This window comes from Amphibalanus amphitrite, unplaced genomic scaffold, assembly GCF_019059575.1.
Source record: "Amphibalanus amphitrite isolate SeventyFive unplaced genomic scaffold, NRLGWU_Aamphi_draft 000028F_arrow, whole genome shotgun sequence".
Taxonomy (NCBI): Eukaryota; Metazoa; Arthropoda; class Thecostraca; order Balanomorpha; family Balanidae; genus Amphibalanus; species Amphibalanus amphitrite.
Window position 1 is genome coordinate 176,152 of NW_024881524.1, and position 26,709 is coordinate 202,860.

A 26,709-nucleotide genomic window follows, 5' to 3' on the forward strand; every position below is an offset into this window, starting at 1 on the left:
TGCGGCGCACATGTGACAATAAGCAAAGGTCATTATAGTGTTACGACCATACGACGTAGGGAATGAGTTATCAGCTGTCTAATCGTAGACAACACAATGTCGAGCCTTAAACTGTAAGCCTGTATTGGTATTGTTTCTTTTATTTGGCTGTCGAACATTATTTATGGTTTGAAATATGATTTTATGTAAAATAATTGATATGAAAAAGCCGTCTCATAAGTTATGACCCCATTTCACCATACGCAAGTGGCAGAAATGACAATGATCAGCTGACGCATTTTTCTTGGCCGAAGTCAGAGCGCGCAGCCCGACGCACCACCACCGCACCACAAAGTATGAGCAGAAGCCGCGCCCAAAGCCAGGGCCCCGGTAACGTGAGGTAGCCGAGTCGGGGCAGCGTGCGCTGACCCAAGCCGGGGCCGCAGCTTTGGGCGCGGTCTACCGCATCCCCGCGGGCAGCCCCGGGCTATCACATGACACCGGGAGGACGCGCGGCTCCGGCTTGGGTCAGCGCAGGCGCTGCCCTGACTCGGCTACCTCACGTTACCGGGGCCCTGGCTTTGGGCGCGGTCTACCGCACCACCTAACAGGCGTGTTCGAAACCGCAGGAGCTGATGATGAACGGGTTTATCGAAACTTGATTGGATGAGCATATCGGTAATAGCGATTTCAGTGTGTGCATTTATTGTTCATAGTGGTGTGAAATGTGGTTGGGGTACGACCGACAACCCGTCGGGGCGAATTTCGCACTGGGGTACTCAAAATTTGAAGAATCTAAGACGTTTCCATGAGTTTTGAAGGTATGGATAAGTTCTAAAAATCCGATTCTCCTTATCTGGGCCATTAACTCCATACGGTCCAGGAAAGCTGGCACACTACCTTTAAACCGTTGGAGAAATAGACGGGAATGCATCTGTGTCGATTTACCCTGGACGGTCATAGTTTACAGACAAACCATGTCCGAGACTCTCGAGCATGCAAACACGCTCGCATCGAATAAGTTTTCAAAATTATTTGCAGTCAATAAAGACATGTTATTTCACCGATCGTTAACTACAATTAATATGTTGCTTCCAGCCAATTTGAAAACAGTCTCTCTTTTACACTAGAGAAGATGGAGCGACATCGGACCGACAAACGGCAAACGGCATTTGATAGGTCGTTTAGAGATCTACAGATTTTACATGAAACATTTTCGGGTCAGGTCAATATTGAGGTCACCAGAGGTCATCAAGGATAAAATGCTTTGGCATTAGTTACTTATAAAATTTTTGAACTAAGAAACATAAGAGACATAAAATAATACATTTTTGTTGCTCTCGTCCAGGCGATGCGAAATACGTATGTGATAGCCTTCACAGGTCAATTTGAAATTTGACCCGAGGTCAAGGTCAGGTCATTCACCAATGAGGTTGTGGGGTATGGTCATGCTGCATACCAAACGACGCGCCTTGACCAGGCGAGCAATTTGGTATCACTTGCAAGTCTTTAGCACCATCGTGTCGTAATTTATTGACAAAAAAAAAACTATTTATGACGTCACATGACCTCAGATGATCTTTCCCGGTGTCCCTGTCAATAAGCGGCACTAGGATCATCACCGATGAGATTATCTTCCATAATACCGACAGAATTGGGTGGTTTTGACACGTTTACACGAAGCAGGAGGCATTTCAATATTTTTCAATTGGCTTGCAATGTAAAAGTCACGAGTCTGGCCTGACCTCAGATTACAGATCTAAAAATTCTGAGCTATACAAATTGCACATATTGGTACCCTAACTAAAGCCTGAAGAGAAAAAACTGATCGATCAGTCAAAAACTCTAGCTCAGGCGGGATCGCAAACTTTTCTGAGGTGGGGTCAACAAACCACCTCTGTCGACCTGACCTGACCTGACCCGGCAACTTTTTTGTCAAAATGTGCGCAATGAATGTTTAGGAGCTTTCAGTCTTACGGCGTTTGGCAATGGCACAAGAAAAACCTGAGGGGGGCCGAATCACCCGCCCCCCCCCCCCCGCCCGGAATAGGGCTAAGTCTGCCGGCCGACTGGTGTTGATAACGTTTTTTTTTTTTTGGGTAAGGCCCCTTCGGTCTATTGAGACCATTGCAGAGCCGGGATGGAGGATGAAAGGAATTAGGGGAAGACATTGGTCTGGGCAGACACCCTAGTGAGTCATCGGGGCTGAGCCCATTTTTTAGGACAGGCCGACCAGCCCCCCCCCCCCCCCCCAGCACTCACTGCACCCGGCCACGGGTGGGCTCCTTTAGGAGCAGCGGTGCACTCCAATGGGAGCCGCCCACATGGAATAAAGTTGCCTGTCCAGCCCGGACCAAGGGTTGCGACGTGGACGAGAAAGATTTCACTGTCCTGAGGAAAGAAACGACGGCCCAGGACGGGTCTTGCCGACTTCTTGTTTGTTTTGTTGGGTTAGGCCCTTTCGGTCTGACAAGATCATTTCAGAGCCGGAAGGATGATAGGAATTAGGGGGAGACATTGGTCTGGGCGGACACCCTTGAGAGTCGCCGGGGCTGAGCCCGTCCGAATGGATAGGCCAACCAGCCCCCCCCCCCCCCAAGCACTCTCTGCACCCGGCTACGGGGTGCGCTCCCTCGGGAGCAGCGGTGCCGCTCCAAGGGAGCAGCCCGCATGAGATAAAGGTGCCTGTCCAGCCCGGATTGGGGTTGCGGCGTGGAGGAGAAGGATTTCAGTATCCTGAGGATGGAAACGACGGAACGGAGGTTGCCGACTTCGTAGACATTGGGCTTATAGAGTGGGTACACAAGGCGACCTCTGTGGACTCGCCGAGTCAGCCGCCGTTAGCAGCGCCCCTTACGCAGAATGTAGATGTCGTCCAGGTCGGTCCTCACTAACTCTATCCCTCTGCTTCATAGCTCACTTACGGCTGTTGCACTCTCCTCCCTCCCGCGGCCCTCTCCCTTTCTCTCTCCCTGTCCCTTGGCTGGGAGGCCAAGGGACAGGGAGATGAGGGTTGCCTGAGGGTTGCTGCCTGAGGGTTGCTGCCTGAGGGTTGCTGCATTCTCCCCGTCGCCGTCCTCTCTCCCTGTCTCTCTGTATCCCCCTCCTCTCTCTCTCTCTCTCCCTCTCTCTCTCTCTCTCTCTCCCTCTCTCTCCCTCTCTCTCTTTATCTCTCCACCCCTCTCTCCACCCCTGTCCCCAAACCCACCTGCGGGTTGCTGAACTCTCCTCTCCCGCGTCCTTTCTCTCCAATGGACAGCACCAGGTCATCCTCAGCCGGCGGCAGGGGCGGCGGCACGGAGCGACGCGAGCTGCGCCGGCTCGACGGTTGGCTGGCCCCCGAGCCGCGGGAGCCGGTGCTGACCACTGAGGGAGAGGCGGCGCTGCCCGAGAGAGAGCGGCGAGCGGGCACCCTCTCGGCAGACGACCGCTCGCTGGAGACGTCTGAGGAGGGCAGCTGACGGAGGGGGGGGGGGCAAGAGGTCAGCAGAGTACCGTTTAGCTACATAGCATGTGAAGGGTCAAAAGTAGCGAGACATGATGATTGTCGGAATAGTGCACGCTTTAGCTTCTGAAGCTAAATATGTTCTCTAGTTGAAAAAAATATGCAAGTAACAGACAATGCAGTCTAAATGTAATGCAACATCGTTTATTTGGCCTACATCGATCATCAAGGAGTAATTATGTTTAGTTCTCAGAGTCACCCACCTGGCAGTGACCGTTGCTCTGTCCGGGGCTGGGGCTGTGACTCGAGCCCTGACTGTGACTCTGACTCGGACTGTGGCTGTGGAGCTGCGGACTGTGACTCACACTGTGCCTGTGGACCTGTGAGGGACTGTGTCTCTGCACACGCAGCTGGCCCGGACTGTGACTGACGCTGTGCCGGTGGATCTGTGCCGGACTGTGACCTTGACTGTGGAGCTGGCCCGGGGCGTGACTGAGACTGTGCCTGTGGAGTTGACTGGGACTGGGGCCGTGGATTTGGCTGGGACTTTGCCTATGAGCCAGGCTCGGACTGTGACTGTGTGTTCGTCCCGGACTATGGCTGTGAGACTGGCCCGGACTGTGACTGTGTGTTTGTCCCGGACTGTGACTGTGAGACTGGCTAGGACTGTGACTGTGTGACTGGCTCGGACTGTGACTGTGTGTCTGGCTCGGACTGTGACCGCCGCTGTGACTGAGTCGCGCCGGTATATCCAGCAGAAGCTGGTCCCCCGGCGGCCGGCCAGTGGCCCCGCCGTCCGTCTCCGACTGAGGTGCCAGTGCCGCCGGCTCGGGAGGCTCGGGACCGGCGCGGAACGAGCCGAAGGAGGCCAACTGTGCCTCCAGTCGGTCCGTGTTGGACGCCTCGAACCTGCCGCAGACACGGGAGGCAGCGTCAGGTCAGGAACAAAGCTAACGACATGGGATGACTGAGTAGGCTGCGACGGTGATGTAAGGCCTGATAAAAAGGGGACACATCTGACAGCGTTCGGGAGGTAATGAAAGGCAGCTGTGGCTCAGATATTAGATCAACTGGAACCTAGAAACATCCAACTTCCTTAGCGTCGATGAAAGGATGACGCGTGAAGCACACTAGGTGGCGCTTGTACCAGTGCAGTTTCTGCCGACCGAGCAGAGGGCGCTGAGGGTTAGCCACCTGGCACCCAGCAGGGTTTCCCGCACGAATATTCCGTTATTCAGCACATCCTCACATTTCTAACACACTCAGTAGCTGCCAGACAACATCAGTATCCCGTAGAGCAAACCTCTCCAAACGTAACGATAGTCGAGTTCATCCTACATCGGAATCTACCTCGCCAGCGCTGAACGGCGACTGAGTAGGCCGAGTCCGGGTCTATTCCAAGCATTCCGACCATCGGCCCTTCCCTCCTAGTGAGCCAGCGTGTCTGCACACACCCTTTTACAGCCCACTCTCTGACCGAGCTCTCAGTGTCGAGAGCAGTGTTTACGAGTCCCGTATGACCATCCCCGTAATTAAGTGTGATGGAGAGGCATAAATACGTGATTTAGGCCGGCCATAATGTCGGCACGGACATTGACAGCGTCACGGATTGCAGGCTCATTGAGAGAAAACGGTCCCGGCAAGTGAATGAAGATGTCACGGCGGCGCTGAGGCTGTCAATTTCACAGCGGGATTTAATCAATTGGAGAGTTCACACGTCGTACCCACGGTTGCCAATTATCCCGTTTAGAACCTGGTGACCACAAAATAGTCGCGTTACTTGCTGCCATTATCATCAGTCCTGAGATCTTTGACCACCAGTGGCCCTAATCATTCTCGCTGCTTCACTGCTCCTGATCAATTATATACTTGATTTGCATTTGACCTAATGATCGTTTGTCCGTCAGCCTATACCTTTAAATCTCAATCCGTCCGATCTTTGACCTCACTGGCCCACTGTCAGACCCGTAAAGACCATGCATGCACGATCCTGCCGTTAACCATCAGTCCACCCGACCTTATCTAGCCCTGGCTATTGTCCGTTCTTCAGTAATGCCCGGTTCGTATGCCATATGTGTCATTTCAAATCCTTATTTGATCCAGTCTGGCCCCAAGGCCCCGTCCGTCCCATTAGGGACCTCTTGGCACATCACGATCCCTATTTAATACCATCTGGAAGTTTTTTTCTGTCCGAGTCTATTAGACCTCGTCCTATCACGTCTAACCTCGTCTAGCTACTTCTGACCCTAGTCTGATCTCACATGACCCCGATTGACCTTCTAGAAGTCTGACCTAGTCTAGCCCCGTTCGACCTCTGGTTGACCTTAGGACGGGCATTAGCTACCCGGCGTGATCGCCACTGCTGTTGGACCACGTTCGACTGCCTTGACCCTCACTGCATCATTCTGACCTACCTTATTTGTTCTGACCCTATCTGCTCTCGTTTGGTCTCGCTTGGCTCCGAACAGGCCCCACCTGACTCCGTGCTCCCCAGACTGAACCTATCTGACCCCATCTGACCTCGTCTAGCCCTGACTAACCTCAGCTCCCCGGCGCGTTCGGCGTCGGCTTGCTGTCGCTGCTGCAGCAGCTGCTGACCGCCCACCCGGACGGTGACCTGTTTGTTGAGCAGCAGCACCTCTGTGTCGGTACCAGCGTCCAGCGCCCGCTCCATGTGCCGCTCACAGGAGTCCAGCTCCGTCAGGAACGAGTCCAGGCGGGCCAGCTGGTGCTCTGCACCGGGAAAAGGCAGAGGTCAATGGCTGTTTGGGGTACTACAACGCTTATAGACATAAACGCAGCAGGTGTGAGGGAACAAATACTGGAAGTGAGATAAGGAGCGCATATGGCAAACATTGGGTTACCGGCTTGTGGGTTTAAGGCACATGCGTGGGGCTCCACAGAAGTACACAACACAACGCATCGGCGATCGAGAAGATGAAGCAATAGCAATGCACGGATACACGGATTAAGCGCAGTGAATCACACAGTTACCGACGCCAACCCTCCCCCTGCAAACATGTTCTCCTGGGACGCTCCCTCACACCACTGCCATCCACTGTGCACTGAACAGCGTGCATACAGTGCACACTTGTCAGCGAACGAGAACGGAACTGTTGCCGTCCACTGCACATGAGCACCAGTCGCAAGGTCGGTCGGTCGGACGGACGGACGGACGGACAGACGGTCGGTTGGACGGTTGGTCGGTTGGTAGGTTGATTGGAACGAGGTCGGTTGGTCAGTCCGATGGTCTGACATGGGACGGTTGGTCGGTCGGTCAGTCGTTCTGATGGTCGAGTGGTCAGTTATTCGGTGCAATGGTCGAGAGTCAAACGATCGGACGGGCGGTCGGACGGTCGCTCGGTTCATGGTTCGACGGTTGGTTGGTTCACGGTCGGACAGTGGCGGCGGCAGTGCAGCATGGGCGACGAAGCGTCACGGTGGAATGTACATACCACATGTTCCGACGAATATCAGCAGGGCTAGCCCTGACCTTGGATGAGCGAGGGATGCACAGGGGAGCGAACCTCGCCATGTGATGGGATTAGGGAGGGTCTGCCGTTTGATGATTTTGTGAGAGCGTTTATGTGTAATACCTGTCCTGTGATGGGAGGCTCCAATCGGGCCCGTACCTACTGTGATGGAAAGATCGGATAAGTACCGCAGCGAGATAGAAAGATTCAATCATTGCCGTCCCGTGCGGTGGGGCTCAAGAAGAGCTCTATCCTGCAATGGAAGATCTTATAAGCATCCATTCTGTGATGAGTAAGAGGTCAGAGGTGCCGCAGGCAATGGCCGTTTATCTAAGATGTAATGAGTGTCAGCCTATCTACCCGGGCGGAGCGGCACAAGCCGTACCATTTACGTCGTCAGTCATATTTCCGTCGTCAGCTAAGTCCCTGTTTCGTTCGGTACCCACCTATATCACTGACTCTGTCCCTGTATATTTGCGCCAGCAGGCCGGTGAGCGCCTCCTTCCGCCTGTGGACCGCCTGCACCAGCGAGTCGCAGTACGCCTGCAGGTCCTGTTCAGCCTGCAGGCGCGCCTGGTGGAGCTGGCCGCCGGCGGCGGAGAGCAGCGCGCGACGGCGCCGCTCCACGTCCATCTGAGGGGGAGAGGGGGACAGAGAGAAGTTACACGGAGGTTACGTGGAGCACCAGGGCAACACGGAGACGTGGGACTTACACCGGGCTGCATAGAGCACCAAACGACACGAGATTACATGATACTTAGAGAAACATTGGGACACAGGGGAGTTACATGTGGACACGGCGGTGCAACAGAGGACATACATAGACGTGGTCTCCCTACGGTGCAAAATTTCAGATAAACATTGCAAACCGGGCATTTACCGAACCGTGGTATCCCAGATGAGATTAATCTAACATATTAGGTTCCGTCTAAGAGACTGACCTCAGGCTGTATGTTCCCGCTGGCATCAATTTACTGCAGTGGTTTAGGTGACAACCAGCGTGGCCCGCGTGGGCCCTGTTTTTTGCCGCATCTGCGCAAGAAATGTTATTGTTTTGAACGAAAAGCGAGCCGAGGGACATGGGACGGAGTGAGTAATGTATTTTCTTTAATATTTTGGTATGTATGCTTTTGTTTATGATTAGATGATATTTTTGCCTAAGTTTGTCATGTTGAAGTGCGAACAAAAACATTCTAGTCAGATATTATAGTCAGTTATCAGTTGGTTGCGAATGTGGCGCAGGAATGTTGAGGAAACGAGGGTTATAATACCGTGTTGTGTCTTTTCAGTTTTTTACGTGGCATTGCGGAACTGGATGAATATACTGAATGAAAAGGAAAACTGATGTCCTATCCACATGCTGCTACAGTAAAAAATCCCCCAATCCGAACAAAACTAGATGAACGTTGGGACCAATTCCTTGAACCTGTAGGTAGTGAAATGACCCGAACTAACATTCTATACACTGAGTAGAACTTTATTTGCCTCATATTATTTCAGTTCACCCAACGACCCATGAACCTGTACCTGTAGTGTTTACTTTTCTTTTATTTTATTTTTTGTTTGAAACTGCTTTGAAATGGATGAAAGTAAGAAGATGGAAGGTCTGGAAGGTGAATCGAAGGAGGGTGGTGCAGCACTGCTCGCTAGAAGGAGTGGGAGAAAGGTCACATTAAATCCGAAAGGTGCTGCATACCAGTTAGAAACCAAGGAGAAGAGCTATAATGTTCTTCTAAAGGAATTGAAGAAGACAGGAGCTGAACTGTTAGAAGAAGATGTGTCCGAAAGGGTCAAGGCAGATGAAGTTCTCCACAAAACAATGATAAAGAAGGTGAGACAGTGGCTTCATGGATATGTGACGCTCATGCAAACAGCTATCGATTTGCAAGCTCTGCTTCCTGCAGAAAGAAAGGAGGAGCATCTGTCAAGACATGCAGAAATAGGAGTAGAGTTGAACAAGATGAAAGAGGGTGTGGATGCTTTGCAAAAGGAACTTGCATTGACTGATCATGAAACAAAGTTTGAAGGTTCTGTGGCAGGAGCTAGTACGACATCAAGTTCAATGAGAGCAAACCTCATGATGCTGCGTCTCCAGGATGAGAGAAAGAAGGCAGAAGTGAAGGCGCAACTGATGGCCGTGAAGAAAAGACAAGAACTTCTGAAGGAAAGACAGGATCTGGAGCTGAGAGAAAAGGAGTTGGAGTTACAAGTGCAGCTTGACATTCAAAACGCACAAGAGGATATCAGCGAAAAGTTTGAACAAGAACTTCTGAATGAAGATGAGCCAGATGAGTATCAAAAGGACACACAAGTGAAGACACATGTGAAAACACAAGAGAAGAACTCAGATGGCAATGCTCAGGCCGAAGGAATTTTGACAGGACTGGCACATATCATATCAAAGTCACAGAACCAGCTGCCTGTTCTTGAACCTGAGGTATTTAAGGGTGACGTTGAGCAGTTCGCAATGTGGCTCAAGTCATTTGAATGTTACATTGAGTCAAGGACTACTGAGAGCACAGAAAGACTGCACTATCTTGCAACCTACACAGGTGGAAGTGCTAAACGTGCAATTCAAGGACTTCTCCAGTTGAGAAGTGAGGATGCCTACTCTAAGGCAAAGCAGAAACTGATTGAAAGGTATGGAAACGACTTTGTCACAGCAAATGCCTATAGGCAGCGGCTCCACAGCTGGCCACATGTTCGGCCTGGAGATGGCAAGGCCCTTCGTGAGCTGGCAGATTTCCTGGAAGGTTGTCTGGTGGCAGCTCAGACAGTACCAGGACTCAACAATCTTGGGAACATCGATGATATTACCCAGCTGCTGAAAAGACTTCCACGATATCTTGTAGATCGCCACTGGCGGATCCAGGGTGTCAGCGCGGGGGGGGCATACCAGGTCACGGAGCCAAACCTAGGGTACCCCCAAATCCTGTTTTCTCATCGGATTTAGGCCACTTATTTTTCGTCATAGCCCTGACACGAGTTTTTTTTCTAAAAAACAAAAAAAAACAGAAATGGTAGGACACCTGACCCCCATTGGCAGATCCAGGAGGAGGAGGCTTTTGGGACAAACACCCGGGCAGCGCCAGAAATCGACGAAAATTGGTGGGGCCGGTGGGGCCCTCAGAATGACTGGTGTAGGTAAAGAGCCGACCCAGGGTCGCCGGTGTGGAACCTTAAGAGGTACTGGCGTGGGACCATCAAAGGTATCGGTGTGGGTTCCCCAGAGGCAGTGGTGTGGGGCCCTCAGAGGCACTGGTGCAGGAACCACAAAGGAGCCGGTGTGGGCCCTCTAAGGTGCTGGTGTGAGGCCCTCACATGGACGCCGTTGTGGTGCCTCAGACACTGGTGTGGCGCTAAGCCCACACCATTCACAGATGGCTGTGTGTGGGGCCCTTGGAGTGGTTGGTGCGAAATGCGAATGCTTAATAACCCAGTAGGACCTCTCAGAGACCGACAAAGGGCCCTCAGAGGCCGGTAACGGGCCGTATGATGCCAACAATGGGCCTTCACAGGCCGGCAAGTGAGGGCCGGCAGTATCTTCAGGAGCCCTGTGGAGTCCTTAGAGATCGGCATGGTACTCTCAGACGCCGGTGGGGCCCTCAGAGTCACCGGTGTTACCGGTGGCTGACTGCCAGAGGCATTGGTGTGGGGCCCCAGAGGCGCCAGTGTGGGACCCTCAGAGTCGCCTATGTGGGACCTCAGGAGACACTGGTGTGTCAGAGGTGGCGGTGTAGGGCCCTCAGACGTGTCTGTGTGGTGCCCTCTCAGTCGCCGGTGAAGACTTTCAAAGGCATCGTTGTGGGAGTCCTCACTCCTCAGAGACACATGCATGGGGGCAAGGGGTCTTCAAGAGACCAGCAAGGGCCAGCAGAGGCCTTCAGGAGCCCTGTGGGATCCAGGAGACCGGCGTGGTACTCTCAGGCGTGGGAGCCCTCAGAGTCACCAGTGTGGGGCCCACAGAGTTGCAGGTAGGTAGCCGTCAGATGCGCCTGTGTAAGACCTTCAGAGGCGCCAGTGTGGGGCCCTCAGAGCGGCCGCCGATGTAGGGCCTTAAGAAATATTGGTGTTAGTCCCTCAGATTGGCGGTGTTGGGCCCTCAAAGGCGCCAGTGTGAGACCCTCACAGGCGCCGTTATGGGCCCTCAGAGGCACTGGTGTGGAGCCGTTCCATGCGGGTATGGGTCAGGACCCTAATTAAAGCTGAGCTGACGCTTAATGGGTCAGCAAGGTCACTCAGAGGTCATCACAGGGCCCTCAGAAGCCGGAGTGGGGCCCTTATGGAGATGTGTGATGTGTGGCGACTCAGGAGGCCGTGACTCCGTGAGGTGCTCTCACGAGTCCTGCGGGTCTTATCTCAGTCGAAATAAGGCATGCTTGGACCCTGAGCGGCCAATTGGCACTGCAGGGCCTCTCGGGCCCATAGGGCACCATGCATCTAATGAGGCGGCACGCGCCCCTTGTGCCCCCCCCCCCCCGGTTACGCTGCACTGGCTGCGGCCATACTGATAAAGGTAAATCATATTCTAACCGTCCCTATTCTCAAGCATAGGCGGCGGCCGATACCTGGTTCGCGCAATATGAGTGCCATCGTTAGACAATACGGTCAAAAGTGTTGAAGCGGCATGACTCCCCTGTGGTAAGAACTAAGAAGCAACATACTTACAAAATAAAGCAATGACAACTAAATTGAGGCTACTAAAACGACTCTGATCACAAAAGTAGTTACTAGGAAGGATTTCTAATCCATTTTTATTTAGTTCCTCGTTATAGGCGTAAGAAGTGTAAGTCTGAACGGGGGGGGGGCATACTTGTACTGAATGCCCTCCCCAGGCTCCTGTCGGGGGGGGCATATGCCCCTAATGCCCCCCCCTGGATCCGCCAGTGTAGATCGCTGGAGGAGGGTTGTAGATGAGCACATCTATGAACGTGACAAGTCAGAGTACCCAGGCTTAGAAGTGTTTGTCAACTTCTTGACCAAAGAGGCTCGAGTCGCCTGTGGACCAGTATCGCTGGAGACAGATCAAGACAAACTGAAGAAAACAAGAGACAGAGCTGGAGCATTCGCCTCTTCGACTGGTGCAGTAGCTGAAAGGAAGTCAGACAGGAATTTCAGAAGAACTGATCCCAGCTACCAAGCAACCAGCAGTAGCCAATCAGCTCCTGACAGCTACAGGTGGAAGTGTGTCCTGTGCGTAGAGAGGCATCCACTGGACTCATGTGAGGTCTTCGCAAAGATGGCCCTGCCAGAGAAGCATGCTGTGATTCGCAAGCATGGAGTGTGCCGTGGCTGCCTGCGTATAGGCCACATCTGGAAGGAGTGCAAGAGGAGAAGAGAATGTGGAAAGTGCCACGGTGCTCACCCGACACTCCTACATGATGATGATTTCAGGTCATCAAGAGGGACTCCCGGACGCTCGGTGTCAGTCGAAACACAAACGGCTACAACATTGAAAACTGAAATCAGATCACCGCCCAGCGATGCAGATGATGGAACCCCATGTTTTCATTCACTGATCGTGCCTGTACTGGTCCATCACCGGACAACACCGGAGCACAAGGAAATGGTTTACGCCATTCTGGATCCACAGTCTGATGGGACGTTCATAACTGAGAGCGTCTGCGACAAGATCAAAGCACCCGGAGTGGAAACCTCTCTGGAATTGAGTACGATTACTGGGAAAACCGAGGTGAAGGCGAAAGCAGTGACGGGACTGGTCATCGAAGCGCTGGACTCCAGCAGTGAGATCAGCCTCCCCACAACGTACACGCGTGAAGACATGCCTGTAGATCGACAACTGATCCCAAGGCGTGAGACAGCAGCAAACTGGTCTCATCTGAGAGAAGTAGCTGAGAGTTTGCCTCCCTACTACCCGGAGGCGGCGATTGGTCTACTTATTGGCTTGAACTGCAGCAGGGCCATCAAGCCTCAGGACATCTTGACAGGAGACGACAACGCACCGTGGGCAGTCCGCACAGCGATGGGCTGGGGTGTCGTTGGCCTCGCTCGCGGCAACAGAACGTGCTGTTTTGCATCGTGCGATGGTGCGGCGAGTAGGCAGTGTCACTTCACGCTGAGGACCCGAGCGAGGGAAGTTGGGCCGTCACATTTGATTGAAATGTTGGAGACAGGGTTTCAGGACCAACCTCAAGAGAGGAAGATCTCACAACAAGACAAGAGATTTGTGGATCTAATGGAGACGCAGATGCACGCCACAGAAGATGGTCACATGGAAGCGCCACTTCCACTGAAGGACCCAGAGGTTGTGCTGCCAGACAATAAGAAACTTGCAATGCAAAGGCTGCAAGGGTTGAAGAAGAGATTTGAAAGGGATCCAGGATTTCAGGCAGAATACAACACGTTCATGACAGAAATGCTGGAGACCGGAGTCGCTGAGCCTGTGCCTGAAGAGGAACTTGGTGGAGCCGGCAGCAATGGAGTGTGGTACCTGCCGCACCATGGGGTCCGTCACCCTCGCAAACAAAAGATCAGGGTGGTCTTTGACTGCAGCTGTGAATTCGATGGACGGAGCCTAAACAGTGAGCTCATGCAGGGACCGGACATGGCCAATAACCTCTGCGGCATCTTGACTCGATTCCGTAAGCTCCCGGTGGCTCTCACTTGTGACATCAGAGGGATGTTTAACCAAGTGAAAGTGAACCAAGAACATCGAAACCTGCTACGCTTTCTGTGGTGGAAGGATGGAAACCTGCAGGAAGAACCGACAGAGTTCAGAATGACTACGCATCTGTTCGGGGCAACATCATCCCCGTCTTGTGCGATGTTCGCGCTGAATAAGACAGCTGAGCTCTATGAAGAAGAGTGTGGCCCAGAAGCTGCAGCCTTCGTGCGCCACGATTTCTATGTGGACGACGGATTGATATCAACTCCGGACAAGACGTCGGCGTGTGACCTGGCTGAAAGCGCAACAATTTTGTGTTCCAAAGGTGGTTTCCAGTTGCACCAATTCACCTCGAACGAGCCGGATGTCATCGCCAGCATCCCCGAAGAAAATCGATCGAAGAATCTTCAGAACAAGGACGTCGTGGACGAGTACAAACCAGTGGAACAGGCTCTTGGACTTTCATGGAACATTCAAGATGACACGCTCCTTTTGACAGGAGACCTGCCCGACAAACCAGTGACTCGACGAGGGATTTTGTCTACCGTCAGTTCCCTATACGACCCCCTGGGGTTGGTGTGTCCCTTCACGTTGCAGGGAAAGCAGATACTGAAGCGACTCTGTTGTGATGGCGGTGGATGGGATGAGCCGGTACATGAAGAGTGCTGGCTTGATTGGAAAGCAGACCTGGCTACACTCTCCAATTTTGCAGTGCCCAGGTGCTACGTTCCATCCTCATGTCTGGTGGAGTCCTACGAGCTGCACAACTTCTCAGACGCCAGCCTAGAGGGGCTCGGGGCCTGCAGCTATCTGCGAATGAAGACTACCGATGGACAGCTCTATTCGTCACTGGTGCTGGGGAAAGCCAGAGTAACGCCGAAACGCGTGACGACTGTTCCAAGGTTGGAGCTGGCAGCGGCACTTCTTTCGACAAAAACCAGCCAGTTCCTGAAGCAAGAGCTGAATATTCCGAACCTGAGAGAATACTTCTGGTGTGACAGCAAGGTAGTATTGGGTTATATCGGAAACGAAGACAAACGTTTCCACGTATTCGTGGCGAATCGTGTACAGCAAATTCGCCAGTACACATCACCTGATCAGTGGGGATTCGTATCCTCTGAAGTCAATCCAGCTGACTACGCTTCCCGCGGCCAGAGGGCTTCTGACCTGAAGAAGAACGACATCTGGTGGAAGGGACCCGAGTTCCTTAGGAAACAGGACGAGGAGAGGACGCCTAGTACGTTTGAAGTCCCTGATGACGACCCAGAGGTAAAGAAGATGACGACGCTTGCAACTGCTGCTTCCGTTGCACAACAGTTTGCGAGTCTGAGGGAGCGGCTGCTGTACTTCTCTGATTGGTTCAGAGCTCGTAGAGCTGTTGCCCTCTGCATCAAGTTTGTGAGACGTCTCCGACATCGGATCAAATCGAAGACGACGAAGCCAGAAGGAGATGAACCCGAGGAAGGCTTGTGTGCTGAAGATCTGCTGAACGCAGAAAAGTTGATCCTTCGACAGGTCCAGAAAGAAGACTTCAATGAGGACGTGGCTGCCCTTTCATCTGATGGAGAGCGATCTGGTGACCCCAGAAGAAAGAGAACCGTTGGCAGCCTGCGAGGACTAGATCCTTTTGTGGATCAGGATGGGCTACTTCGAGTAGGAGGACGTGCTCGAAAGAGCAGCTTATCAATGGAGCTAGCTCACCCGATCATACTACCGAAACGAGGACACATTACAGACCTGATTGTTCGTAAGTGTCATGAACGAACGCACCACAGTGGAAGAGAGATGACTTTGAATGAAGTCAGACAAAGAGGTTTCTGGATCGTGCAGGGAAGATCGGCAGTTGTGAGGATCATCCTCAGCTGCGTGAAGTGCAAGAGGTTACGTGGAAATCCCTGCACTCAGAAGATGGGAGACCTGCCTATGGAGCGTTTGGAGGCGACGGAACCTTTTGAAAACAGTGGAGTGGATGCGTTTGGCCCATTCTTCGTAAAGGAGCGAAGAAGCGAAGTCAAACGGTGGATACTGCTCTTCACTTGCCTGAGTTGTCGTGGGATCCACCTGGAAACTGTCAACAGCATGACAGCAGACGCCTTTCTGAACGCATATAGACGATTTGTGTGTCGCCGTGGCCCTGTGAGAAAGCTGTTCTGTGATAACGGCACAAACTTCATTGGCGGCAAAAGCACATTGGAAGCAGCCATGATGGAGATGGAGAAGGGGAAGATCAGGCGAGAGCTGCTGAAGGATCAATGTGATTTCGTTGAGTTTTCCTTCAACGTCCCGTACGCGAGCCACATGGGCGGCTCATGGGAAAGGCTCATCAGGTCGACAAGAACAGCATTGACTAGTATCCTGGACGGACACAGTCATCATCTGGACGACGAGCTGTTCCGGACGTTTGTCGCGGAAGCCGAGAACGTCGTCAATAGTCGGCCCATTCCTGTTTGTAGCATGACTAACACTGATAGCGTAGAACCTATCACTCCAGCACAGCTACTCACATGTAAATCCAAGGTCCTTCTTCCTCCACCTGGTGTCTTCTGCCGTGAAGACGTCTACGCCCGACGAAGATGGCGGCGCGTACAACATCTGGCGGACGTATTCTGGTCGCGATGGCAGCACGAGTACGTCCCCACTATGCAGGAGCGACGGAGATGGATCGACAAGGAGCCTAACATGAAGGTCGACGACCTCGTCGCCGTGGCCGATGACAGTCTTCCGCGCTCTCAGTGGCATCTGGGACGTATAGTGACCACGTACCCGAGTGCGGATGACTTGGTGCGTAAGGTGCGAGTGCGGATCGGCGCAGCCGAATACGACAGGCCAGTGCATCGTCTGGTCATGATCATGAGGGCGCACGACGGAGATTCCCGGTCGGGGAGCCTCTGAACGCTTAGTGAGCGGACGACGAACTAGAGGTGCTTGGCGTAGGATTAGCGGTCCACATGCCGTAAAAGGGCAGCAGTGAGAAGTGTAAGATGCATTGAGACCGTAGTCTGTAAGGACTTGATCCTTGGAACAACTTCTGTTTCATGGTCACATGCTTGTTCGTGTAATCGACGTATCTGTTAGTGTTATCCGAAGAGAAAATTCTGTTGAATTTTGGGGAGCCATGTTCCCGCTGGCATCAATTTACTGCAGTGGTTTAGGTGACAACCAGCGTGGCCCGCGTGGGCCCTGTTTTTTGCCGCATCTGCGCAAGAAATGTTATTGTTTTGAACGAAAAGCGAGCCGAGGGACATGGGACGGAGTGAGTAATGTATTTTCTTTAATATTTTGGTATGTATGCTTTTGTTTATGATTAGATGATATTTTTGCCTAAGTTTGTCATGTTGAAGTGCGAACAAAAACATTCTAGTCAGATATTATAGTCAGTTATCAGTTGGTTGCGAATGTGGCGCAGGAATGTTGAGGAAACGAGGGTTATAATACCGTGTTGTGTCTTTTCAGTTTTTTACGTGGCATTGCGGAACTGGATGAATATACTGAATGAAAAGGAAAACTGATGTCCTATCCACATGCTGCTACACTGTACATTCCCTCTTTTAGACTACCTGACCTCGCTGATACAATGTCTGCCGGACTGGCCTGACCTCTTACCTTTTGTCTCTTATACTGACCTGACCTCGGCTTCCGTCTCCGACAGTGACCTGACCTGTAGCCTACTATCTCAGACACTGATCTGACTGCTAAACCGCTGTCTCTAAACTGCACCAGCAGCGCCTGTAAGTACCTGCTCGGCGTCTCCGACAGCGACCCGGCCACAGCTCTCGGCTCTGACACTGACCTGACCTCTCTACCACTCCCTCCGACACTGACCTGACTGCTGACCCGCTGTCTCAGCGCCAGCAGCGCCTGCCTCTGCTCGGCTCCCGTCTCCGATAGCCTGCACGTGCTGTGTTGCGCGTGCAGGATATCGGTGCAGCTGGCGCACACGGCCGTCTCACAGTCTCGGCAGAAGAAGCGCAGCGTTTGACCTGTCGGACACAGACCGGGGTTCTGTCAGGTGGCAGGGTTGGTTGGGTTAGCATACGATTGCATCATGAGCTGAAGACTTGGCATGTTGCGATGGAAATATCTTCAAGGCAGTCGGAGCAAGGGTATCGACAGTTAAAATTACGATGCCCTGTTATTGATCATCAAAGTTTTAGATGCAGCCAAAGGCACAATACTTTTATGCCAAGAATGTGTTGCTTTTTGCATAAAAACACTGCATAAACAGTAAACACTAAAGAGACGAGCTGGACAAATTATTTGCACCGTAAAACTGTACAATACAATTATATCGAAGAACAAAAGCCACCCTATTCCCAGACCCCAGCGCATTTATCTCTCATAACACTAAAAAGATTGCAGAGCGCCGTTCTTTGTTCCCTTTGTCATACCGGAACAGAGCAAAACAAAGGCGGCACTGTGTCTGTTCGCGGTGAGAACCCTAGAGGATACCGCACACGTAAAAACGCCCCATTCAGCGCCGGGCAGCGTCCGTCGCGTCGTGACGGTTCCGTGCCGTCTCGTGACGGGCCGTCACAGCGCGCAGGCTGGGTGACCCCGCCCCGACCGACCGTCCGGCGCCGAGCAGGGCTAGACGAAGCGACCTGCCGACGCCGACCACTGGACCCGATATCTATCGACCGACCGACCGACCGACCGACCGACTGGGCGACCGAGCGGGAGGGGAGGGGAGTCAGTACGACTGTCGTACGGCCGCGCGCTGCCTGCGTGTCACTAATGGACATGACGACCGACGGATCCGCGAACCGATTGACCAACGGTCTGTCGCATCGACGAACCGACAGACTAGCAGACCGACGAATCGGCGTCGTGGCCGACGGGTCGACCGACGGAAGGAACAGGGAAACGACAGACCGACGGATCCGCGAACCGATTGACCAACGGAACAAGGACCGACGGACCGACAGTCCGACCGACGGGTCCACGCAGCGACAGCAGCGACGGCGACGGGCTACCGGGAAACATTAGTAATCGAACGGGTGTTCGTGACCTGGAAGCACGCAACAGTCAGCAACAAAGAGCGTGAATCAAGCTCCAGCTCGCTCCTCACCAGCATGATTAGAGCAGTAGAGCTGCCAGTCGGCACCTCGCTGTCGTCCGGAGGAGTCCTGAGTGACATCCGACTCCGACTCACTGCCAGAGTCAGAGTCGGAGTCGCTGCTCTCCTTCGCCGGGTCCCGTGACTCCTGAGGAACGGGGGCACAGTGAGAGCGTATAATGAAGTCATAAGGCACACGTCCAGATAGCAGCATAGCAAGCGTGGGTCAGATGTCAGCATGACGAATACATCAGCGCAATCAGTTCGTGACCGGATATCGCAGAAGGAGCCGCGGTGCCTCCTTCGGAGAAAATGTTCGGAATCCATCCGGATAGCATTGTTTGCAGAGAGGCCTGTCGGTATCTCGGCGGTGTTTGCATAGCCTGTCACCCGCCATTGACACGTGCCGACGGTGATCAGACGGGCTATCGTCGGCTCGCCGAAACGGTGCCGAAATCAAGCCACGTGTCGATTCGATTCGCGCACAGCTGAGCTTACAAACAGTTCTGACTACCAAACGTTATGCAAATCAAGGCAGCATGTTGCGCCTAAGTTGCAGCGTGTAGCTACACAAACAAATTATCGAGTGATACATCGGATTTCTGAGAAGTTATGTGAGGGGTCTGGTGTTTATATTATATCCACAACGGGGTCGCCATGACAAATATGACGTGTATGGTAACATACATCGCCTGGTCTAAACATCGAAGTACCATGTGCAGCAAGACGACGCACACCGATATAGTTCGACAAAGCCGTTCAGACTAACCGACTGCAACAAACGAAACACGAACAAGATTATACCAAGCAAGGACACCTTCGGTACCCGTGCGTACTGCGTACCTCAGCAGCCACCGCCACGCAGGTGGGACAGGTACCGGTACCGGCGCAGGCGGTACACGAGTCCGGTTCCACGGCCAGCAGGCGGTTCGTCTGGAGACCCGATACCTGGTGGAGAAAGAAGGTGGTTACTTGTCAGTCAGTGGACATCAGGGTGTTCGATATACGGCTGAGGTCAGAGGCGTGCATTCGCCGCGGTTGGTCAATGGTTTCATTATATACGAAAATGCATGCGAAAATGCAGCTTAGCAAAGTCCAAAAATCTATAGACGATTTAACGGGACGGCCAGGACCGAACAGGACCCATTCCCAAATGTAAGATTTTGTTTATCATAAGGGATGACTTAGTGAGCCAGCCGCAAACTTAATATGTGAGCATGTTTATTTACAAGAAAATATGATATCGCTCATCATATGCCGTGTCTAACGAAGTCGAAATGTTCAAATGCAGGCGACGTAGGCTCCTCCATTTATCCTGAGCCTAAGTTCTTTAACCCTCGCCGGCCGAGGGGGGGGGGCGGGTGCCGCCCCCCCCCCATAGGGTTTTTTCGCGATAGCTCCGAACACGCTGGCGATAGAGAGCTGAAACTTGGCATACCTGACCTTTGATCCAAGCCCGATCTTTTGACACCAACCGCATTTTTGGGTCAGGTCAGGTCACTGACCTATGACGTCATAAGTGAACCTCTGCACGGTCTTCAGATGTCGCAACTTCGCAACGCCCTCACTGCCAGAGGAGATGTCACAGGGAAATGAAACTTGCAGGATCTAGTATCCATTATGAGTCCCACAACTTGTATATCTCGGATTTTTCCTAAAGGTCATATGAGGTCAGGTCATTTTCGTGACCTCACCATTAAAAGTCAATGGGGAAAAATAAAAACTGCTATTCTGGCGCCGGGAACGATCTCTAACTATCTCAAGCACAGAGAATCGTGATTTGGTGCACTCCTTGCAAGGTTAGATGCGTCACTTTTGCAATGTTGACCTTGCGTGACGTCATTTATGACGTCATCAAGGTCATATTAGTTTTTCGTCAATAACTCTTGATGAAATTGAGCTAGCGAGTCGGGAAAGCCACCAATGGACTCAGGAAGGCCTGCCGAATCGAATGATATGCGACATGACCTCTTTCGACCAACTTCGTGACCTGGGGGTGCTGACCTGACCTTGACCTGAGGTCAACACCCCAAGTTGACCTGACCCGGACAAAAAGTATATCATTCGACGCGCCTGAGCGAGGCGAACACGATGCTGCCAAAATCAGCGCTCTGCGGCCGTTTTTTGCGAAGTTATTCACCAAAAACTGAACCGTACCTTGGGGCACTTGACCTGACCTCAGAGGTCACCGGTTGACCTAGGACCTTAAAATCGGGTACCAATCTCTGCGTCTCGTAACGGCACACACGCTCGTTTTTTCCGCGACGCGCTAGCTCCACCAGGGGCGAAACGACGAGGGGGTCGTACCCGCCCCCCCCCCCCCCTCGGCCGGCGCGTATGTAGAAAACCAATAGGTCCGGCGAGGGTTAATTGGTACATTAATTAGCCGAGGTTTATTTGTCCACGCTGGATCGTCTCTCAACTGTGTTTGCATAAATCATTTCAAAAAACTTACATAGCCAGATACGTGTCGTCATATGTTGCGCACAGGCTGGACGCAAACAGGATTAAGCTACGTGTATGCTGTGCCAAAGACACCTGTATCCGGCATACAGGGGTCTATGGCTGTGCGATATACACTGTAACTACACCATTGTTGGTCCATGATGCTGTGCCGCAATACACATCAGTGAGTGAGCCAACGCTTCACGGATAATTTGAGCCCTGGGGCAGATCTGGAAACCGCAAACACAAATGACGTCTAACATAGGCGGTCCCAGGGGGGGGGGCCACGGGGGCCATGCCCCCCCCCCCCTTTGGTGCTGAAAGGTGGGGCCATACTATCTTTTGGCCCCACCTTTTCAGATCGAACAAAAGTCCTACAAAAACTTTTTGTACGTTTCATTTTCTTGTTTAATGAAAGGTCTTTCTTGCACCAGCAAAGGAAGTAAATTTCACTCATGAATGGGCTCAGTTTCACATTCCGTCAATTTGGCGGTCAGTGTCGCTGGCACCGGTTCACAAGTATGGCCGGATGTGAGATATAGGTATTAGGTACTCTAACTTATGTGGAATATCGGCGTGGGTTTACTTGAGGCTCTCATAACCACAGCATTGGCTGGCATGAGATCCTCCTGCCAAATGAGCGTGGTTCTACGACACTTAAGTATGACCTCATGGGTTGGTGCTGTGCGGAGGTGGGGGGCATCAGGGCCATCCCCCCAAAGGCAAGTAAGGGGGCATCATATCATTTCCCCCTCCCAAACAACCGTTGGGCCCCCATGAGCGTATGGGGCCCTGGCCGTTATCCGATTGTGACGAGGCTCAAGAAACCCACGCCCAGCTGTTACCTAATAGCTCCCACACCGGTCTTTGAGCGTCCTACACTGAACTCTGAGGGCCCTTCAGTGGTGGTCAAGTGCCCACATTGACCGCTAAGAGCCCAGATCGACCTCTGATGGCCCTCGGCCACTGGCCTCTCAGGGCCCCTAAACCGGTATCAGGGGCCCCAACCGGCGTCTGAGGGCCTCACACCGGTCTCTGGTGGCCTTATCTCTGTATCTGGGGTCCCAAAACTAACCTTTAGGCGCCTATGAGGGCCCGCACTGGCTGTTGAAGACCCGATGCCGGCCTCTAAGGGCCCGTACCGGCCTCTGATGGCCCATCTTGGCCTTTGAGGGCCCTTTACTGGCCTCTGGGTCCAACGCCGGCCCATGCCGGTCTTTTAAGAGCATACGCTGACCTCTGAGGGCCCCATGTCGGCCTTAAGGACCCACATTAGCCTCTGAGGGCCCAACTCGGTCTCTGATGGTCTCAACCTACTGGCCTTTGCAGGCCCTGTACTAGTCTCTGAGGGCCTTAAACTGGCCTCAAGTGAAAACATACAGGGGTGGACTTCTGAAGTTCTGAGGACTCACGCAAACTCCTGCAGAGCCTAACGTGTCCCGATGGTTCCGCGCAGATTCCCTCATATTTCGGCGCCGGGGCCCCCATGAGCTGGTGTGGGTCCTTGGCTGACAGAGACCGATGAAGTATCCAGGGCCCAGGGACAGTCTTTTTGGCAGTTGAGGATTAGGCAGGTTGAGTGAGCCCCAATAGAGCCGTTGCAAAGCCCCGCATGAGTCTGCGCGCGGCCCTCAGATGCCAAATTTGAAAGTCAGGAACCTGTGGGGGGTCTCTAGAGGTCGGTGTACCTACTCTCTCCCGCAGCCACACAACTATGTCATGGGTAAATGCCATAGTCTAAAAATGCTCTCTTGGTTTTATATGCTGCACCTATCTGTCGCCACGGTGCGGCGGCCCGACCGGTGAACACACCGTGGGACGGTAAATGGAAGTGTTTATTTTGGTTAAACTAAGTACAAAAATTGTACGCAAGAATGAGATGGATGTAGCATAAGAAATGCCAACTGCGCGGCACTTTGTGGCGTCGACTTTGCTACACAACGTAAAAAGTTAGCCGATCACCCCCCCCCCCGGTTGACGGATAAATGTTATGTTCCGCGGGTTTGACTTTGCCCCCCCCCCCTTTGGCTAACGGCTGCGACCGCCAGTGACGTCTAATGTCCGTTTGGATTGGCGTCTCACTCCAGTTCACATGGGACCAATTAACCCGCAGATCAGCGCCGTGTCGGGGAAACTGATTGACCCCGACAAGCAAGGTCGACCTGGAGAGCCCAGTTTGCAATGAGGGCGCTGCATAAACAGACAGCCCTAATTCGTACCAGCCGGTCCGGCAGCCCAACCACCACCGACGTCCGCGAAAACACGCACCGAGGGCGCCACACAGGCCTCACTCGACGTCCCGGCCCTGAGAGTCTGACTCTGAGCGATGACGGTAGAGCAGTGACTCACCCGGTCCGGCACCCTCAGCCAGATGAGAGGAGCACGCCACCCGCACCCACTCGGTCAGCCAGACTCCCCTGCACGCGGCGCGTCAAAACAAACTCACGACACTCGGCGTGAGCTGGTGGACCGCAGTCGGGGGTCCTGTCCTGGTCAACAGGACAGAGAGCAGTGAGCAACTCAATCGTATAGTGGCCGCCAGTCGTGGTCGAAAGGCTGATGCTAAAGTGACCAATCCCGCCGCCTCACCGGCGCCTAGCCGACGGTGGTGGCAGTGGCGGCAGCCTACCCCGCCCCTTGACCTCTGCAGTCTGCATTGTAGGTCATCTCGAGTGCTGCTCCTCGAACCGTCACCCACAGACGAGTGGGGGCGACCCCCCACTGACGTGTCCCTATGACCAGCGTACCGACAGCGTTCCGGCAATGTGATCCGCAGTGGCGTCACCGCCATCTGTTCTGCCGAGCTCCAGACCACCGGAACAACCGACAATTGACGTCCATTGCTACACGTCACGAGCCCCCTTCCCGTCCGATGCCCGGCCGCCTTTCCGCCCCTCCCCCGCCCCGCCCCATCCCTCGCCCTGTGACCTCTGGGGTCAGAAGGTCGCAGTGACAGTGGACATGCCGCCAGACCGGTGACGGTGACGGTGACCTTCTGAACTGGTGGTGACAGGGGGACGCGACAGTGCCCGTGAGGTGAAACACAGAGCGGAACGACATGGACACGGTTCTTAGAAAGAAACAAATGGGAAACGGTAGGCGAGGCTGAGTTTATTTCACATGGCATTGGGTGAATTTCCGTAGCATGCAGGAAGCACGTCGGGCGTGTTTTGGCAGATTGTTTTAGCGAACCGTCTTTTATCAACAACACTGCGATCCACACCGTGTCTTTCGAGTTCCAACGCCGCGACTGCATAAACCAAGGTCGTATCGCTTCCCGCGGTGAGGGCTGTGGCCGGGCCTGTCTGTTTCCGAGAGTCCTAATGAACAAAATGATGACGGAAGCGCCTGTGGCCATTGTCAGTGCGTGACAAGGACAACCAACAAACGCACGGTCATTGGTGCTGACACGCAACGTCCCACCCCATAAGTCCTATAGCGACCTTCGGTGTTGAAGAGCCCAATTGGCCCGTATTAACACTGTCTGATCAAGAGAAAAGACTTACATCTCCTCTAGTAGTCAGAGCAACAACAGACACAAAGCCAAACACGCCTGACGGGCAGTACATCAAGAAAATCACAGTGGCGAGCTGCTTTGTTAGATATCGTTCAAGGCTCAACAGCTTTCTTGGATGGAATACGAAAAGAAAGCGCATTGTTAAGTAAAGCGGGCGATTCGCGAGTAAACCAATTGATAGAAGTTGAGCAATCATTTGACGTTTGTATATTCACTATAAACTTCATTCATTATCACTTCGCCCGAGCCGCACACCACCGCACCATGCGGACATGTGTATGTGCGTAAGGCGCAATATTGTAATGTCTTGCGGGACAGCCTAACTTCAGGCGTTGATCACTGGTGCCATCTAGCGGCAGGAATATAATTACACCACTAAAAATCAATGTTAGAAAAGCGGGAAAACTGACTGAGACCCTCGTGGCCGTAGCCAAATATCCGTGTATATTAATCATATGAAACAAATGTGCTGGCATATGAAATGTGCTGGTGTCGTCATTAATATAAAGAAAAGAACGTTGATGGCGATCGGATCAGAATAAATTGTTCGGATGCTAGGGATTCTATTCGGTGACATGAAAACAGCAGATAAGCAGATCCCTTTTTGCCCTTATCTAATCAACCTCCAACCCAAAGTCACGCCCTCTCGGCTCTCAATCAACTCTCAAAGAACATGACCATCACGCGGCCTTCTATATAGCGCTACCGGCCGCGGTTGCCGCCGCTGCGACGCGTTCGCCGCGTGATGCATCGTTCGCAGACGGCAGCGCACTTCGTATTCGTCGCGCCGTAGTCCCAGCGAGAGGCCCGGACCATGCCGGGCTGAATTCGGGCCTTTTATAGCTGCACGGAGCCGAGCCGAGCTGGGCCACGCCGAGCGGCGGCGGGCCGCGCTGGGTTGCGCCAGGGGCGGTGAAGGAGCGAGGTGCTGCTGATGGCAGCAGTAGCGGAGGACGGCGGCGGTGCCAGACCCCGAGGGACGCCGCCGACGGTCAGCGACGCGAATATGGTTGAGGAATGTGGTCTGCACCGGCCCTTAGGGCAGGTCGCGCGCGGCCAGCATATGTAAAAGGATTGGTACGCATGGAAGAATTAAGAAGATTAATGCCTACGCGGGTATAAGAATTATATGCGCGAGGTAGCACGCAGTCCGGGGCTCGTCGAGCATGTTTAATTTGGCACTGTAGAGTCGGAGTAACAGGCTGCTGCAATTTTAGCGCACGTTGCATCAGTGAGAAGAGTCTGAGCCGAGTGACGTGGTAATGCGCTTGACAAATAGACGCGCTGTCGGTCTATTCGCCGTAGCCAGATGACCATCTCTCAATGAGTTGTAGACTGCTACTGCGCCCGCCGCCGGAGCTGTTCGTATTCAAATGAGCCATCTTATGGCTATCGCTGTAGCTTCTAAGCAACGGCGTGTCGAAGATATCAATGTCACAACGGTGAAACGACTTCGAATGGAGGACGAGGACGATCGCATTGTGAACGCATATTGCTTTATGGAAAAGGCATCTTGTGTAGGCCACTTCGATTGATATTCCATCTCGAACAAGGCGCGACTGGCAATCCACTGAGGTTAGTGACTCCTTGCCGACACCTCCCAGGTCGCTATCGCTGTATCTCGTGCACGTTGCACCTCCCGCTGCACCACGCGCTTGATGTGCGTAGTGCGTACCGCGCGTCATTCAGAGCGTGCCGTAGAGGAGACGGCGACAGAGACGGGTGACGTGTGTATGTGTGGGACGGTACCGCATGCCGAGACCCGGTCCAAGTTAGACGGATGGCCTCCGCGCCGCGCTGGTATATGGGTACTGACCGTCAGTCCATGGGCGCGCAGCGAGCGCTGAGCTGGGATCAGCGCCAGTCCCGATTGATGCATGAGGCATGGGGACAAAGGAGGCCGACCAGCGGGATCCAGCTGGGGTCCGGCTCGGATCCGGCGGGGGTCGAGTCTGGGTGCACGCTGAGGTCACTCACCTGCCCCCCGCTGGCTGTATCCACAGGTGGGACAGAGGTCATCGCGGGTCACACCGCCAGACCGCTCGAGTCACACAGTCACACAATCACTCGGTCTTCGTCAGTGTCCCACTCTGTCAGCCGGCGACAGGCCGCGACTGGCCCGGTGTGTGGCCCAGCGGCCACTGCGGACCCTCCACGTCAGTGACAGAG

The 26,709-nt window shown here is 53.3% G+C and overlaps 1 protein-coding gene and 1 long non-coding RNA gene across 2 annotated transcripts in view; one reads left to right on the top strand and one right to left on the bottom strand.

The window, feature by feature from the left end:
- Window positions 1–26,709, bottom strand: part of LOC122364930 (tripartite motif-containing protein 2-like) — an 88,888-nt gene that overhangs the window by 49,068 nt on the left and 13,111 nt on the right. The window contains exons 4-10 of the mRNA XM_043335744.1: window positions 19,422–19,526; window positions 18,591–18,726; window positions 17,345–17,502; window positions 7,344–7,530; window positions 5,965–6,157; window positions 3,688–4,333; window positions 3,188–3,436 (exon numbers count right to left, since the gene is read on the bottom strand). Coding sequence (XP_043191679.1) covers window positions 3,188–3,436; window positions 3,688–4,333; window positions 5,965–6,157; window positions 7,344–7,530; window positions 17,345–17,502; window positions 18,591–18,726; window positions 19,422–19,526 — 1,674 coding nt within the window. The remainder of the gene's footprint in view (window positions 1–3,187; window positions 3,437–3,687; window positions 4,334–5,964; window positions 6,158–7,343; window positions 7,531–17,344; window positions 17,503–18,590; window positions 18,727–19,421; window positions 19,527–26,709) is intronic.
- Window positions 15,963–17,027, top strand: LOC122365037. The gene is made up of 2 exons (XR_006253661.1): window positions 15,963–16,804; window positions 16,976–17,027. It is a non-coding gene; the product is annotated as an uncharacterized LOC122365037 (long non-coding RNA).